The 15,850-nt window shown below is 41.2% G+C and overlaps 1 protein-coding gene across 10 annotated transcripts in view; it reads right to left on the bottom strand.

The window, feature by feature from the left end:
- Positions 1–3,922: 3,922 nt before the first annotated feature.
- Positions 3,923–15,850, bottom strand: part of TBXAS1 (thromboxane A synthase 1) — a 251,881-nt gene continuing 239,953 nt past the window's right edge. For all 10 annotated transcript variants that reach the window (XM_027660819.1, XM_027660828.1, XM_027660809.1 and 7 more), the window contains 4 exons: positions 10,936–11,024; positions 8,395–8,532; positions 5,393–5,555; positions 3,923–4,765 (listed from right to left, as the gene is read on the bottom strand). In XM_027660819.1, the coding sequence (XP_027516620.1) occupies positions 4,691–4,765; positions 5,393–5,555; positions 8,395–8,532; positions 10,936–11,024 (465 nt within the window). In that variant the 3' untranslated portion in view covers positions 3,923–4,690. The remainder of the gene's footprint in view (positions 4,766–5,392; positions 5,556–8,394; positions 8,533–10,935; positions 11,025–15,850) is intronic.

Below are 15,850 nucleotides of genomic sequence, written 5' to 3'. Positions count from 1 at the left end.
TCATCTCTACTTTCAAAAATCCTATCAACTGAGGGAATCCTTGTAAGGAGCCCCAGCATCCAGTAGTGCAGGGAGAAAACATCTTGGAGACGAGTGAGACTTATCAGGGTCAGAAGAAGGTGAGCAGGGCCAGTATGAACCAAGCAATGACACAGTTTATAAGTCAGCTGTAAATTCTTTTACCAGGTTTTCTGCTGTAAACACTTGGAGGAGTCTGGTATCAGGTGAAACTGTGTCCAAGATGTTTAACAAAGGGAAATGAGAAGGTGCTCATTTCCTAAAGTATCCCACACAGAGAGAAAATTCTGCAGTTTAATACCAGATAAGAACAGATAGTTCAAATTTGCAATCAGTGAAACATAATGATTTCTAATATGCAACTCTGCTTTTCTAGGAATACTATTTATAAAGTACAAAACTGTAAAGCTTTTTTCCTATCAGCAGCCTTATTAAAAATACCATTTTATACTGACAGCTTTCTGTAATCATTACAAAGATCAGAAGATGTTTTTAATAGAAGCTTTCCTTTACCAAGCAGCCTTTGCTTTGTATCAGCTGTCAGAGAATGACTAAAACCCTTTTGTAACACAGACGTGCCCAATTTTAAACAAACCCACAGCTCAGCAATGCAAGACAACACACTTAGTGTTTCTGAGGAAAGAAATTAGTTTAAACTGGTTTCTTTGTTGCTCCCTAAACCTAACTGCTGTTGACTGAATTTTTTTTTGGGGGGGGCAAGTTTTGGGGGTTTTTTTTGGTTGTTTTTGGTTGTGTTTTTGGGTTTTTGTTAATTAATTCTAAAGCCAACTCTGCTCAGGATCAATTTGGGACCATGTTATATGAGTGCACAAACACACTGATTATTGTGATATTACCAGTTTCTGTTTTGGAGAACTGCTGGCAGTTTAGTGTCTGGTTTTTCTGCAAATGTGTGCTTCCAGAGGGCTTGCTGATCCCTCAAGACAGGCTGCTCTTTAGGTGTGTCACTGAGCTCACACAACTACAGTGAGGTCCAGTGTCATTAAACATCTTGGTACGTGTCTGTGCAGTGTCTGGTGACTGTACCACCAACTGTTATTTAAAAGGAACAAATGGCTTGGGGCTCTTCCTATATTACTGGAAAGCTGGCACCTCTGTCTTTTCTAGCTGTCTCTCTCAGTCTGCATGCAGAACAAGGGTTGATGCACTTCCAGAAATCTGACTTCAGATGCAAAAATAATTCCTCTATTCCATACTACTGCAAACTGACAGGTGAAAACAGATAACACTTCCTAACCAGAAAACTTTGCAGAACAGTTGAAAAAATGTTATCACAGACTCAGGGGAGTTTACTTGCACACATACTGTCCATTTTCAACTTGAATGCAGTTGGGAAATACTCTTGGTTCATTTTCCAAGCCTGATGAGAAGGGAGTGTCGCCCTCTGTCAATGACCAGGTGGAGGGCATGGAGCTGCACTTGGGGATGGATGAGGAGCTGACCCAGAGCTTATAGGTCAGGACTAAAGGGAGGGCCGAGGGGCCGAGGGAAGCTCGTTAATATTCAAGGATCACCTCCTCCAAGATCAGGAGTGATGCATCACAACAAAGAAGTCAGTCAAAAATACCAGGAGACCTGCATGGATGAATAAGGAGTTCCTCAACAAACATAAAAAGGAAGCCTACAGAAGACAGAAGCAAGAATAGGTAGCCTGGGATGAATTCAGAGAAACTGTCTAAGTTGCCAGGGATCAGGTTAAGAAAGCTAAAGCAAGCCCTGATAGAAATAAATCTGGCCAGAGACATTAAGGACTACAAAAAAAAAGCTTCTATAGGTATCTCTGTGATGAAAGGAAGACCAGGGAAAATGTAGGCCCTCTGGAAGGAAACAGGAGATATGTTTACCCAGGACATGGAGAAGGCTGAGGTACTCAATGACTTTTTTTGCCCTGATCTTCACTGGTAAGTGCTCCAGTTGCAGAGGCAGGGACTGGGAAGGAGAGTCTATGTAAAATCATATCTTAGAAAGGGACAAGCTTGGTTAAGGATGGAGTATTTTGTCAAAAATGAAGCACACAACAACATTCTAATTCATGTAAGGAAAACAAACAAGCCTTTGGCAGCTGACTTCAGATGGAATAAGCTTTCTGCTCATTCAAGTAGGTGAGATGTTTTTAGGCAAGGTTCATCCAGCTTTTTGCCAACTGTATGTATAAGGTATACAGTAAATCAGACTCCAGCACACTATTTTCAAGGGGGGAAAATTATGGATAATGTGTAGAAACTAAGGTATATACAGTGTGTTGCTTTTTAAATAAATAACAATCACTCCATCAGCAATTCATATAAGCAGTGTGTCTGTAACAGGGCACTACTGTTTAGCATACCAGAGATGCTCCATAGAAACAGGAACTATTCCAAGACTGCCAGGTCAGCACTTCATCACTAGTACCTATACAGTTCTGGTTTAAAAAAAAAACCCAAACAAAACACAAAAAACATGAAAGAGAAAGACACAATCTTTGAGGAACAAGATACAGTAATTTGATCAGCGTTCAGGCAGTATGTGGGAAGAAGGCAGCAAAAGACAGGGACCTAGCCAGGGATCAGTGCACAGATGGCTCCTTCCAGAAATCCTTGCAATGAAGATGAGCAGTCAGTCTCTTCCTCCTGCTGCCGTGACACTTCTCTGTGCATACCACCAAGAGAGATGCTGCACCTAGGGAAACCTCAAGCAGAGTATGTCAAGTAGGCAGAAGGTCAAGACTTGCAAAGAACCAAAGCTGCTTCCTTATTTTTATATAGTGCCATAAGAGTTTTTGTTATATACAAAAATTTTAAAGAAAAAATAAAAGACGGAATTAAAAAAAAAAAAAAAAAGGACCTTGAGACTGCACCAACTTCTTCTCATGGTTTTGTTATGGTTTAACCCCAGCCAGCAACTAAGCCCCACAGAGCCACTGGTTCACTTCCCCCCAGTGGGCTGAGGGAGAGAATCAGAAGAATAATAGTGAGAAAACTCATGGGTTAAGATAAAGACAGTTTAATAGGTAAAGCAAAAACCACACACAAATCAAAGAATTCCTTTACTACTTCCCATGGGCAGGCAGGTGTTCCACCATCCCCAGGACAGCAGGGCTCTGGCATCTATGACAGTGATTTGGGAAGACAAAGACCATCCCTCTGAATGTCCTCCCCTTCCCTCTTCTTCCTCCAGATTTATATGGTGAGCATGATGCCATACAGTATGGAATGTCCCTGTGGTCAGTGGGGGTCAGCTGTCCCAGCTGTGTCCCCTCCCAATTGCTTGTCCACCCCCAAGCCTCCTTGCTGATGGAGTGGTGTGAGAAGAAGAACAGGCCTTGACTCTGTTCAAGCACTGCTAATAATGAAAGACAAATCCAAAACAGAGCCCCATGCTGCCATGAAGAAAATTATCTGAGACAAAACCAGCACAATTGTACAGAAAACCAGTCTGTGGCACCCACTGAAGGAAAGGTGTGGGGTTTTTCCTTGTCAATTGATCCCTGCTGTGTGTTGCTCCACTAGCTGTGTGGTGGTTGAAGGGCTTTGTAGAGAAGAAGGAAAGAGCATGGAGAAAATCTGACAACTGGAAGTGTACAGCTGTTTTGGCTGTGAAGATGCATGTCCACAGTCATACAGCTTGAATGGATCCATGGTGCTGCTGCAGCTGGAAATCAGACAAGTTCCTTCCTGAGGCGAGTGAGGCACCTGGGACATGAGCTGCTCCAGAGTCACATAAGGAGTCAAGAGAGCTGCTGGGACTGATGATCCTGGATCCCACTCCTTTAACATTGGCTCTAGTGCATGCATGCTCTTAATTTCCTTGAGTAAAGGAGCTAGACAACTGCAGTGCTTGGAAAGGAAAAGCCTCATCATGAAGCAGATGTTGTAACAACACCTTCTGATTAACCTTCAATTTCCTTCGGTTTTCCTGCTTGTTTTAAATTTGTATCTTCTTTTTCTCCAGTTTTCCAACAGCAGTTCAGTAGCCAGCAAAATGGCAGTCAGCTCATTTCCTTGGTCTTAGCTACTGGAACTTAACTGGTAAGCAGGGAAACTCCTCATTCCTCTATCAATGCAACGTGCCAAGTGCAAATTGTTAATTTAAGTGTATATAAAATCACTTCAAAGCATGAAGGAGGTGCAACTCTTTCCATTTTACAGACACAGGAAGAGATTAAGCATTGTGCAGGAGCCTCAGCTTTGATTGTTAGCAGAGTTGATGACAAAATCCAATGCACTGCATCTCAGGTTTTCTGTTGTAATTGTGGTGCCTTTTGGGCTTTCTCTAGAGTAGAAACTTTGAAGTGCATGAGAAGGATGTGCCATATAATGAATTGTAATTAAAATCTATTTTAAATTGCTTGTACGCTTAACACCTGCTCCATTTGTTGAAATTGAGCAGGAGGAAAGCATTCTCAAAGATGAGTGAAAAGCAAGTGAAAGTGGGATGCTACTTTACAGATGCTATTCACAGTGATTTGAAAACTGCCAAAAAAGACTGTGGAGCCCATTTTAAAAGGTGACTGGAGGCTCTCCCACAGGAGGGCACTGAGGAAGCACCTACTGACCATCAGTGGGACTTAGGCTCCTAGCTGTCTTTGGGGTTTTGAAAAATAATTATATTTCGTTAGTGAGTCACTAACAAAGGGTCTCATCCCAGTAGGCTTCAGGATGTGCATTTTCTTTTAGCGAGATTCTAGCATAATGTAGACTCCATTTTTTGGTCCAAGTGTGGCTTTTGATTTGAGCTTTAAAGGAATCTGAAAGAAAAAAGAGCATCTTATGTACAGTTGTATGTGTTTTTTTCTGTGTGTATAACACCCCCATATACAGACAGACACTTTTACTGGGGGACCAGTTCATACCAGGATTACTGCAGAAGCTGTAAAGTACTTGTTCTACAGTCAGCTGTGCTAGCATAATATTAAATAGAATTTACAGCCAGAGGCTGAGGCATTGGTTGCCCAGGTATACTGTAGATCTGAACAGGAAGAAATTAACTCTGTAAACTCCAGAGCTGCTGAGTAAGTGCCAGGTGCAATGTACATAGCAATAGGCATATACTAAAGTGCTGAGATCCTATGAAGTATGTACACCCATTCTCACCCTCTATAAATCAAGATATTTTGACTGTGGTGTTGTTATACAGCTCTCCACTAAGGTAGGGCTGTGTAACCATTTCTTTTGTTGGAAAAATCATATATCTTGAATCATATTTTGATTAAAACATGCAGTCCAGGCCTCTTGTCCCTCCTTATTATGAAAGTGTCTCAAGCAGTTTTCTCAAATGAAGTCACAAAGGCAAATCAGTTTCCCTCTGCCTAAGATATATTGTCAACTCTCTCAAGATGACAACAGTGATCTTTAGCCTCCCTGCATGTACAAACCTCAGTCTCTGGGCAGGTCTTGAATTGAAACTTCTGCAAAATCCTCAGCAGAGTCATTTTTGTCTCCAACAAACCCATTTTCATGCCAATGCAGCCACGAGGTCCTGCCCCAAAGGGCAGATATGCAAAGGGATGTCGTTTCTTCTTGGCCTCCTCTGTAAACCTAAAGAGTGCAGAGATGGAAACCAGTTCAAGGAATGCTTTTTGCTCCTGATTCCATGATTTTCATTTAAATCTCAAAAGATGGTTATTTCAATTGGTCTTAATGGACGGTCAGGGGAACTATTGACAGATTATGTCCTGACATCTTAAGTAAACAGATAATTGACTTACGGCCATCAGCCTTTGTCAGCTGGTGATTTCAGGAGAGGACATGCAGATATGAGTATAACTTCCAACCTATCTTTCACGACTTGCCTTCATTTGAGGACCATGCTCAGAAGAATGATAACTTCAGGTGCAGACAGGCTAGGATGATTAGGGACATGTCCCTCACACCTTTGCACATGTGAGGGAGAAATTACAGCTAAGAGGAAACTAATAGGCTGCAACCTGAACTAAATAGAATTAGCAACAGCATTCCTTGCTGTGCCTTGCAGATGAAGGTCAACAGGAATTGCTCTTTGAAGCTTGTAAGGGGAGATGAAATCTCATGGCATTGGACAGGCCATGGAAGATGGTTATTACAATTCAGTACAGCCCTTCTCTCTGCTCTTGGTCTGAAGAGACCAGGTTCACAATTGGGAAACATTAAAATTGCACATGGTTCTGTCTTTGAGCCATCTCAGTACCTCAGTCCAGCTGGAAAGACTGATTAATGTGTCAATCTGTATGCAGATCTGCATCAATTAGCTAGCTTTAAAATACTTGATCAGCTCATTAGAAATGAGCCTTTTTTTTTTTTTTTTGTTCCATGAGGGAAACAAAATTCCTATTTGAACAGCAGTTCAAAGGGAAAAAAAAAAGTAAAATCTATTTGCCAACATCTGCAAAGATGAATGCCTATTGGATAAAATACGTACAGACAGGAATACAGTGTCTGAGTCAGTACAAGTTATTAGGGCCAATGCATAATCAACATGGTTAGGCTAATACTGGGCTGTATTGAGTCACTACTCAGAGTGGTGCCTTGAAAGAAGTAAACCTTTACAGTGATGGCATTACCCTGGAAATTAACATAATCCTCCCATGTCCTAAGGTATTTGGAACTTTTCTTGTACTACCAAACTACTTTTCCAGTTCTGTGCATGGATACAGGTTCTGCCTTCATGTATGGGGTCATCCCTGAAAATCTCTCATCTCTTTGGATATAGTTTGCAAGAACTTCAGACTGCTAAGGCCCAGAGAACTCATGCAGGGTAGAAAGAGATGAGATGCAATACAGGCTATTTTGAGCTTTGGAAAAAAATAATATTATGTATTCCCACTAATCCCATCTCCATGCTTAGATATCCTAAATAAGATTGAGTTACTACTCCAAAAAGTACTATAGAAGCCTGTAATTCGAGACTGAAGGACCATTAACTTATATACTGTTGCATATCCCATCCAAATAGGTTAATGCAATTCTTGCCTTGCTCACCCCCATATATCACTGTGGTAAATTTAAAGTCTCTCCTGTATTATTCCAAAGGCCAATTTCAAAAATACATATTAGGGGTAAAAAGGCTGTAGACAAATTATTTTAGTTTTTGTTAAGCTCTTATTTTATAATTCTTACTAACATTACCAAATGATACAATCCAAGGAGAATGTTAGTAATTATAAACCATTCCTCAGGAAGTTTCAAAAAGGAATTAATCTCAGATTCATTACAAACAGCACTGTGTGAGTCAAGGGGACTGCAGCCCCCACTGTCCATTTTACTCCATAATGTGCTTTCATACTATCATTGAAGTGGTGAATAAACAATTAAGAAAACATTTGTAGATAAGCATTACTAAAAAAACCCACCCTAGACTTCCAGTTACTGCTAAGATTCCTCTCCAGCAAAATTTCTGGGCTTCTCTAACCCTGAAAATGCTCTTCTTCATGGCCAAAAGAGCCCAACGGAGCATATGCCTAGATTTGTTCCAGAAGGAGCATTAGGCAAACCCACCTACACCATACATGTGTTGTCTTACTGGCAAAGATGGTTCTGGGCTGCCTGCCTCACACCCAGTTGTTTGTGGAGCAGTCACTTTTTTTACTTAGTAAACTTTTCAGTGCAGTGGTAGCTTAAAATGCATCTGCCCACAAAACAGCTTAAAAATATATCTGTCCACAAAACTGAACTGTGCTTCTACACAGCACCACATCAGATGAAACTCTCCCTGCAAGCTCAATTCAGCATCTGCAAGACAGGGCATGGTACAAAACCACAACTTGACAGTGTCCCCCCACCAGCTGAAGAGAATAAATGCTCCATGTGAAAGTATGTATGTCTTGCCAAGAAAGAACCAAGGATCCTAACTTACAGATGGAGAGCAAATTCCCTGTGGCAGATGGGGTAGGTTCCCCACTCACAGAGGACCCACACCATTACAAGATTTCAGGTGAAAAGGGTGCTCTAAACCAGTCAGGAGCTGGATGAGTTTCCCAGGTACATCCATGTCAGTGAATATACTATCTCACTTCAGAATTTCTGCATCCAGAAGAGACATTATTCACAGTATCTGATTTGGAAATGGGTCTGAAAACCCATCTCACATTTCAACCTTGACCAAATCTCACACCCTTTGTGGGATGCGCCACTATCATCGTTTGTCTAATTTGGTAGAATTAATTTTATGGTCTAAATAATTTTATGGTCTAAATTAAACTAAATTCCACTCTTGGTGGAAATACTGCTTTGGATGAATTGTGGGTGACTGTGACTGTGAAAGAGTAGCAGGATCTGGTGTCTCCACTGGACAGGCTGGAGCTCTGTGCACACCCTAACGCATAAACCAGCATTTAACATTGATCGAAACAGGCCCAAATAAGAACTTCAATCTAAGAATGAAAAGCATTAGTCCACATACCTCTCAGGAATGAACTTCTCAGGCTCTGGCCAGAACTCAGGATTATGGTGGAGGTGTCCAACTGCAGTTTCAATGACAGCCCCAGCTGGAATATGCTGCCCCAGCACTACACAGTCTTTAGCTGCTTCCCGAGTGAATCTGCAATATCATGTATCCTATATGATTAATAAAGGTTAAAAACACAGCAGGAGACATCTATAAAAGTCAATCTCTTCAGCTGACCCTACAATTTCCAGAGTAACACTTTCTCAGTAGATAAATACAACTGTTGCTGACTCTAGTGTCTTCTCAGGTGTCCTCTCCATCCAGAAGCCCATAGCTCCAGCCCAGACAGCTAATCTTTGCCCTTTTCAAAGGGAAGAATTTGTGACTATGTACTGTTTTCCAAAGCAATAACTGTTAAACTGCAACTTTACTGTGAATGTTGGATTTAGACTAATTTTTTATGAAAATTGCTAATGAGATGTATCTATCATCTTTAATTAAGCAAGTACAAAGACTATGGTGGTTTGTTTTCAGGAAAAGAAAAAAGGATACCAAATATAGTTTTGAGTTTGTTTATTTGAGAAGCTCCCCCATGTTGGTACCTGAAACTTAGCAAGAGATGTAATATTAGGGCTAGGTGTTCTGCTGCAGCTGCCACTACAAAAATACAACTAATTCATAAGCTTTGGAAAACCTCATTTCACATACATGCATCAAAGACAGCCGTGATGTTAGCAAAAAAACTCTGCAGTTTCCTCCCACCCCCTGGTGACAGGTGACAGAGTAGGACTGTCCTTAGAAACCTCATTGTGACAAGAAGACTGAAAAAAGCTGCCTCCCAAAGCCAAACTTGGGTCTGTAAACCTTACAAAAAATTGTGTGTTGGTGTGCATGTGTGGTGGTAGGTTCTGATCTAGAACATTTGGTGCTTCGGTGGTCACTACAGATCCCAAATCAGCCCAGAGCCAGGTGGGTGCCCTGCTGTCTCAGTCTGGGAGCTATTCCCTGGCACCAGCTGTGAGCGCAGGGCCAAGACAATGTGCAGGAGCTCCCTTTCCTGCTTCCCACACTCTGCTTAAAAAGTTGAATAAAGATTTCAGTTTCAGGGCTGTCAGTCTGGTATCATTACAGAAACACATTCTTTCCTTGCTGTCACCCATCTCTCTTTCTCAGACAATAAATAACAAAGGCTCCAAACCTGCAACAAAACACTGGTATGCTAAAAAAATGCATTGACAAGCTATTCTTTTCATTCTTACATGAATTTGGTGATAGTGGAAACATGAGTTCTGCGGAAGAAAGTTCTCTGGATAGTAAGTTCATTAAAAAAAAGAAAACCAACTCATTTTATAACAAACTTGGCTGCTACTGATTTTTCCCCTAACTCAGCATTGCCATTGTCATAGGCAATTAACATCTTTCAGAGGCACTGGGCTGTCCTATCCATTCCACATCCATCAGAGTAAAAGCCAAGTCAATAAACAGCACTGAAAATGCCAACCAAAATTTCAGAATAACTTTGTTCCATTCTCATTCTGTTTCCCATCTGACAAACATTAATTGTTTCCCAGTGATACAGATAAAACTCAAAGACCCCTGCTGCTTTAACCAGCAAAACAGTTTCCACTTATAACACAGTAGAGCCCCACCACCTCATCCGGAAGCAAATATCTTTGATGTTTACTTTGACGTTTACTCTCTGAACAATCCTGCAGATGTCCTGCAGAAAAAAATCTTGACTTCCAATCTTTGTGAACATATAGAAGAGAATATGATTTAAAGTTTTTCCATTTTAAGGTGCTTGCAATCACAGGTTAAATTTTTCAAAGGCTCTCACAGCAAGCTCAGCTTTGGCTCCTTTCCAGTCACCTGAATTTTTCCTCCAGCTTCACGAGAAGCAGTGCAACGGGCTGATCACTTTGAAAAGTTCCATTCCTTAACATTTGTATTTATGTTTGTGATAAGTCAGAACTTCATCAAACAATCTTCTAACTTCTTTTTCCCTTGTTTTCAATTCATCAATATAGTAGAATTAGTCTTGTGTGAATCAGGACAAAACTTTCAAAAGTTAATGGATATTGCCGTTAGTTTAGCTATGTTAGTATAATGCAGTACTAAGTGAAAATGTGCTGAAGTTAAATACACATGTAAAATACAGCTTTCTGGATGTGCAACCCTCCACAGATCAGGGCCTTAATGACCAACAAGCTAGGGCAGGTCTTTGGTCTGTATCTCTGAAGCCTGATGCACACAGAAGAAGCAGCATCTGGCTTTCTAAGGCCAGGCCTGCTTCAAAATGGCTCCATCCTCTAACCTTGGGGGATGTGGAGAACGGTGAGGAAGCAACCTTGGCCAATCCGCTGTAAAAAAGCGCTTTAGAAATACCAGAATTAGCCAGCTTGCTTTCAATAGGACACATTATATCTTTCAAATGCACAAAGCAGTATTGATGTTGGCACAGAGACTAAGAGACCATAGGTCTTCCAACAACAGATTTCCATTCTATAGAGCTAGGGAGCTATCCTGTGGAATCAGAAGGAAAAAAACTCCAGATACCTGAATGCAGGTGGGTACATGCGCAATGTCTCTGCAATCACCATGTCCAGATAAGAGAGTTCTTGTACATTTTGGTAATCAGGGACCATCTGAAAGGGCAGAAAGAAAGGAACAATTATATTTTCTCATATTTAAGAGCCAAACTCATCTCAGATTAGCTTTTAAATCATCTGTTTTTTACTGGGCATCTTTCCTGCAGAAGAACTCGATGTCTCATCTAAAACAGTAAATGATAAAATTATACAAAAATGTGGGCAGTAATTAAATGTGTGTATAACATTCCTTTCATCATCAAAATGCTTTGGTGCACAGCCTAGATGAAGATATAATAATAAATCAACTTGCTAGGAAGTATTAAAAACAGGGCATTACATAGAGCATTAATAGCTACAACAGAGCTATTGCTTTATACATGCACCAAAATCTGCACAGGACCCTTGCTTCTTCCCAAAGACAAGAGCATGGCTCACACTTTGTTCACAAGAAACAGCAAGTCCTGCAGTCACTCTTGATGTTGGAACAAACCCTTTGCCCCTTCCCAGTTACAGAAATAAAGCAAAGTGCTAGTGCTGTGATGCCTGTGGAGGGGTGAAAGTGGCACTGGAAGAAATGGGTACTCCGATGAGGAACAGCAGGCAGTGGCAAATTGCTCTGCCAAGAAGGGGGATGCTGAGGTACAGCTCAAATCCCACCTGGTAGGACTGCAATAGTGCCTGGGTAGAGAAGCTTGTTTCCTCCTGCGGCCACCCCTTGTTTAATGCTTAACTCTGCATAGTGGTCAATGCCTGAACCTACATTTTCATAAGGGTACAAAGCCGCCCAGCCCTTGACAATGAGTGGTGGGCACTAAAACCTGAATAGGGCTGTAGCTCAGAAGACTTTTCCCCCTGACTGGAAGCAAAGAGACAATGAGAGACACCAAACCACGGGTGCCCACCAGCAGCAGTGACAGAACTCAGCACGTGGATAAACAGGGAATTTCTTCCAATGTAACCTTCCTTGGAAAGAGGATATTTTCCCTGTCTTATTCAGTGCTCTCAGCAGAGGGCAGCCAAAGAACATCGAATAACCTCATCAGGAAAGTGGAGTTTTGTTTTAAATTAGAGCATCTCCTAAAGACTGACACAGAGTAAATTGGAGAAAAGCACAGACGTCAGACTAGACTAAACCTTTTATGAAGATTTGGGGCCCCTGCCGTTCACAAAGGGGACTGGATTCCATCCTTCCTTTATTTACTACAGCACTTTTCATGTATAATGCATATTTTATTGAATTTTCATGCAAAAACATATGGTACATACTGAAAATACTAAGCAGAGAACAACTCCAGATGGTATGCAGAAAAGGCGTACAATAGAACAAGGATACCTTGCTGGATTAGGGTATCCCACTTATTCAGCACTAAGCCACCATGCACCATTTCACATTAGCTGATCTTTTCTAGGAAGGAAATAGATACATTCTATTATCCCCATTTTTTGGCTCAGGAAAGAAAAGCAAAACCAGAGAAAGTAATTTGCACAGGCTGAGCAGAACCAGCACGTTTGCTCCTCTCTTAGAGAAAAAGATGCAACTCAGCTTGTCAATAGATGAAGTATTTTGTCAGTATATGTCAAATATTATCAATATAGGAAGTACAGACTGCCCTGACAGCCTTTTTTACATTGCAGTGGTGCCTGCTAACTCAAACCTTTGGCTTAGGTCAATGGTTATCAGACAAAGGACTAGGAGACTAAAAGCCAAAAATGGCCACAATGTCATGAGAACCACGGCTGAAGGCTGTGTGAGGAACTGTGCTCCAAAAATATCGATGGCTAAAACCAAAGACAGGAGGATGATTTTTATCATCCTTGTTTTGTAGAAAGAGGGCTGAGGGCTGCGTAACTTTGGAGGGTGGGGGGGTGGGAGAATCAATAGTGCAGGTTCAAATTTCAAGCCTTCATGGCAAAACTACCCTTCTCCATGCCCACAAAGATGGTCCACTCCTTGACGCAAATGCATGCTGTGGTGAGTATTCTTTTATTTTTTCTGCTAATTTTACAACTGTCTTTCAGAACCTTCCTCTGTTCTTTTTATACTGCTCTCCTGCATCTCTTTGAATCCTGGCTAAGCATCTGAGTCCTGTCTCTGCAATCCATCCTGATTTCATGGCCAGGCTGGCTGAGGGAAGAGTTCAGGCTCAGAGAAAATGAGTGGTGGAGCCAAGAGCACACCAAGATGTGTTCGATTCTCTGAACCATGCTCTTTCCACTGGGCCTTTCTATCTCTCTCATAATCCCTCTACTTACTTCAGGAGTCAATAATTAAGATAATTATATGGTAACCTGATATAATAAGTAGCCACTAAATCAAACCATACATCAGCAAATAATATAACACTAAATTACTGGAGCTTTGACTTGCTCTTTCAAATAGCTTCTATACCTTCAGGGGATTAGCAGTTCAGAAAACAAAACAAAGGTGTAAAACCAGCTGATTTTCCTTAAAATTTCTTTTGCTTACATAAAAGGAGGTTGGGTCAAATGGCAGCAGAGTGAACTCTGCTATCCTGAGCACAACAGACACATCAGTCATTTCCTACATCTGATGCAACTTAATTATTGGCACTTCCATGCTTTCAGCATCAAAGTAGCTGGACCTAATTTAGTAGTTGTTTGCAAGGTCTGACCTACAGCTGCGTAAAGTACACATCAGCCAAGCATCTCTATTTAGGAAGGACAGTTTGTTGCTTTTTTTTCCGTTTCAAAGAAAATATTTTCCATTTGTTTTTCCACTCCCTCTCTTAAAAATATGCCTTTAGCCAAGCACATTTCAAAGGAACGTAAATATGCTTTTCTCCCTAAATGTCCCTATTTATATCTATCAGCTGCTGGCAGGTTTGCTGGGGTGAGGGTTGGTGTTGTGCAAACATGCCACTTTAACCCCTTTGCAAAAAAAAAAAAACAAAACAAAACCAACAACAAAAAGTATAAATTGCCTTGTACTGAAGATGAGGTATTTTTTTCACTAAGAAAGATTCTTGTCTTTAACAAGTAGAGATGGGGTGAAGGAAAGACATTGCATATAGTAAACCATCCTATATTTTAATTTTGCAGCCACTGCTTTGCACATCAGCTTTTCTTATGCTTTGCACAACCTTGTAGTGTCTTTTCCTGTTGATGTGGAAGTGAATGGCCATGTAACATCTTGAGGTGTTTCTCTGCACGCATGTTTCCCCAGTTTGATTTCCAGAGGTGTGATGGTACACCCTCACCAATCCCAGACCGTTTAATCACTTCTGAGGGCCAGAAAGCATCTAGTTTGGCTGCAAACTCTCCTTTATGACTGACAGAAAATCACAGGCCTTTATTCCTTAGAAAAAAATGGAAAATTAATTCTTCATCCCACAGAGTATCCTGTGGTGAAATACCAGCAGTGATTATAAAATTGCCTATGTGCTACAATGATGACACATGTTTTAATCCCCATATAAATTCCAAGAGAGATAACTACCTTCAGATCCACCTCTGCTTTTCAGTATTGGTTTTAGCATTTTCTAGGCAGGCAAACCTATTTTTTACCACCACCCTCAGTTAACTTTTAATTCCTCAATGAACAGCAAGGAAATACAAGTGCTGACAGGAGAGGTCTGGCCAGTCACTCTGCTGCAGTTTGAGATGTTACTGTTCCCAGTTGCTCGTTCTTCTTTGCTGGCTGTGGTTAGCATCACCACAGCCAAGTCAGCAGAAGGGAACATATGCCTGCACCTCAGTTGCTTCCATACAACGTCCAGAATGAACCAATCTTCAGTGACAGTTGAAGATGAGATACTAACTTTTCCCCAAAGTAGCTGATGAGTGAGGCACAGATCATCCTCCTTTACTGCCTCTGTTTTGGGAATGGTAATTCAAAGTACACATCAGTGAATAAGAGATTTCCACTTATCCTATTGGTCATGGTCTAGTAATGCTCAGCACCCAGAAATGAAAAAAAAAAACCAGAGAAAATTTTGTGTAGCTGACAGTGTGACGTGCACCTGAAATCAATTTGGAAGCAGTGAAGTCTGCAAGACCACATTCCTCATAACAAGTGCTGCTGAGTCATGGCCTGATACTGAACCAGCTGAGGTTTCTGAGAAATTGCAATTCAAATCTGATGCCTCATGGACAGGTGTGGCTGTGACAAAGTCCATGTCAGAGAGATGACATGCAGAGGCAGACCAGGAGTCATCTGTGTAGGTATAGTTACATAGTTCACATGGGCTCTCCCCCAAAATGTAGACTTTGGATAGCAATAGGATAGGAGTCAAAAACAAGCCAGCATCACCCCTGATTTCTCTCACCCACCCCCCTTTCAAATTGCCAAAAGAGATATTCAGACAACAGCCATTCACAAACAGGTCAATAATGTTTCTTGATCAAATGGATCAAAAGCTGCTGATAGATCAAGGAATCAGCCTGGAGTTTTGACCTCTCTTTGGTCACCTCTAGGAGCTACTCATCCCCTAACAGATCTAGAGCTTGTGTGCCTCACTCAGCTTCTGAGAGGGGAAGAAATGCAAGAATAGGAAGTACAGTGTCAAACTAGGGTTGCCCAATGACAACCTTCCAACAACCAGGAAAAGTTAGAGCCAGGACAGCACTCAAAATGTAGATCAATAAAAAAAGGGTTGGGATGGTTTAACAGAAACCTATCTTTTACTTGCTTAAAGAAAGCTTGCCTCATGTTTTACCACTTCTATGACACCATACTGGAATACCTGTAAAGCACCAAATTAAAACCTCCCTACAGTCTCAGGCAGTAAGATAGGGACAAAGTTGATGAAGTAAAATTTCTTAGCTTTATCCTCAGAACTTGAACCAAACACCTAAAAAACGCTTAAGACAGTCCTCATGTAATACTTACTGCAAATTCTTTCTTACTGGAAATCCTTTCT

This window comes from Corapipo altera, unplaced genomic scaffold (assembly GCF_003945725.1).
Source record: "Corapipo altera isolate COAL_440 unplaced genomic scaffold, ASM394572v1 1, whole genome shotgun sequence".
Lineage (NCBI taxonomy): Eukaryota > Metazoa > Chordata > Aves > Passeriformes > Pipridae > Corapipo > Corapipo altera.
Note: the sequence above shows the minus strand (reverse complement) of the source record. Positions and strands in the feature narration are given on the sequence as shown.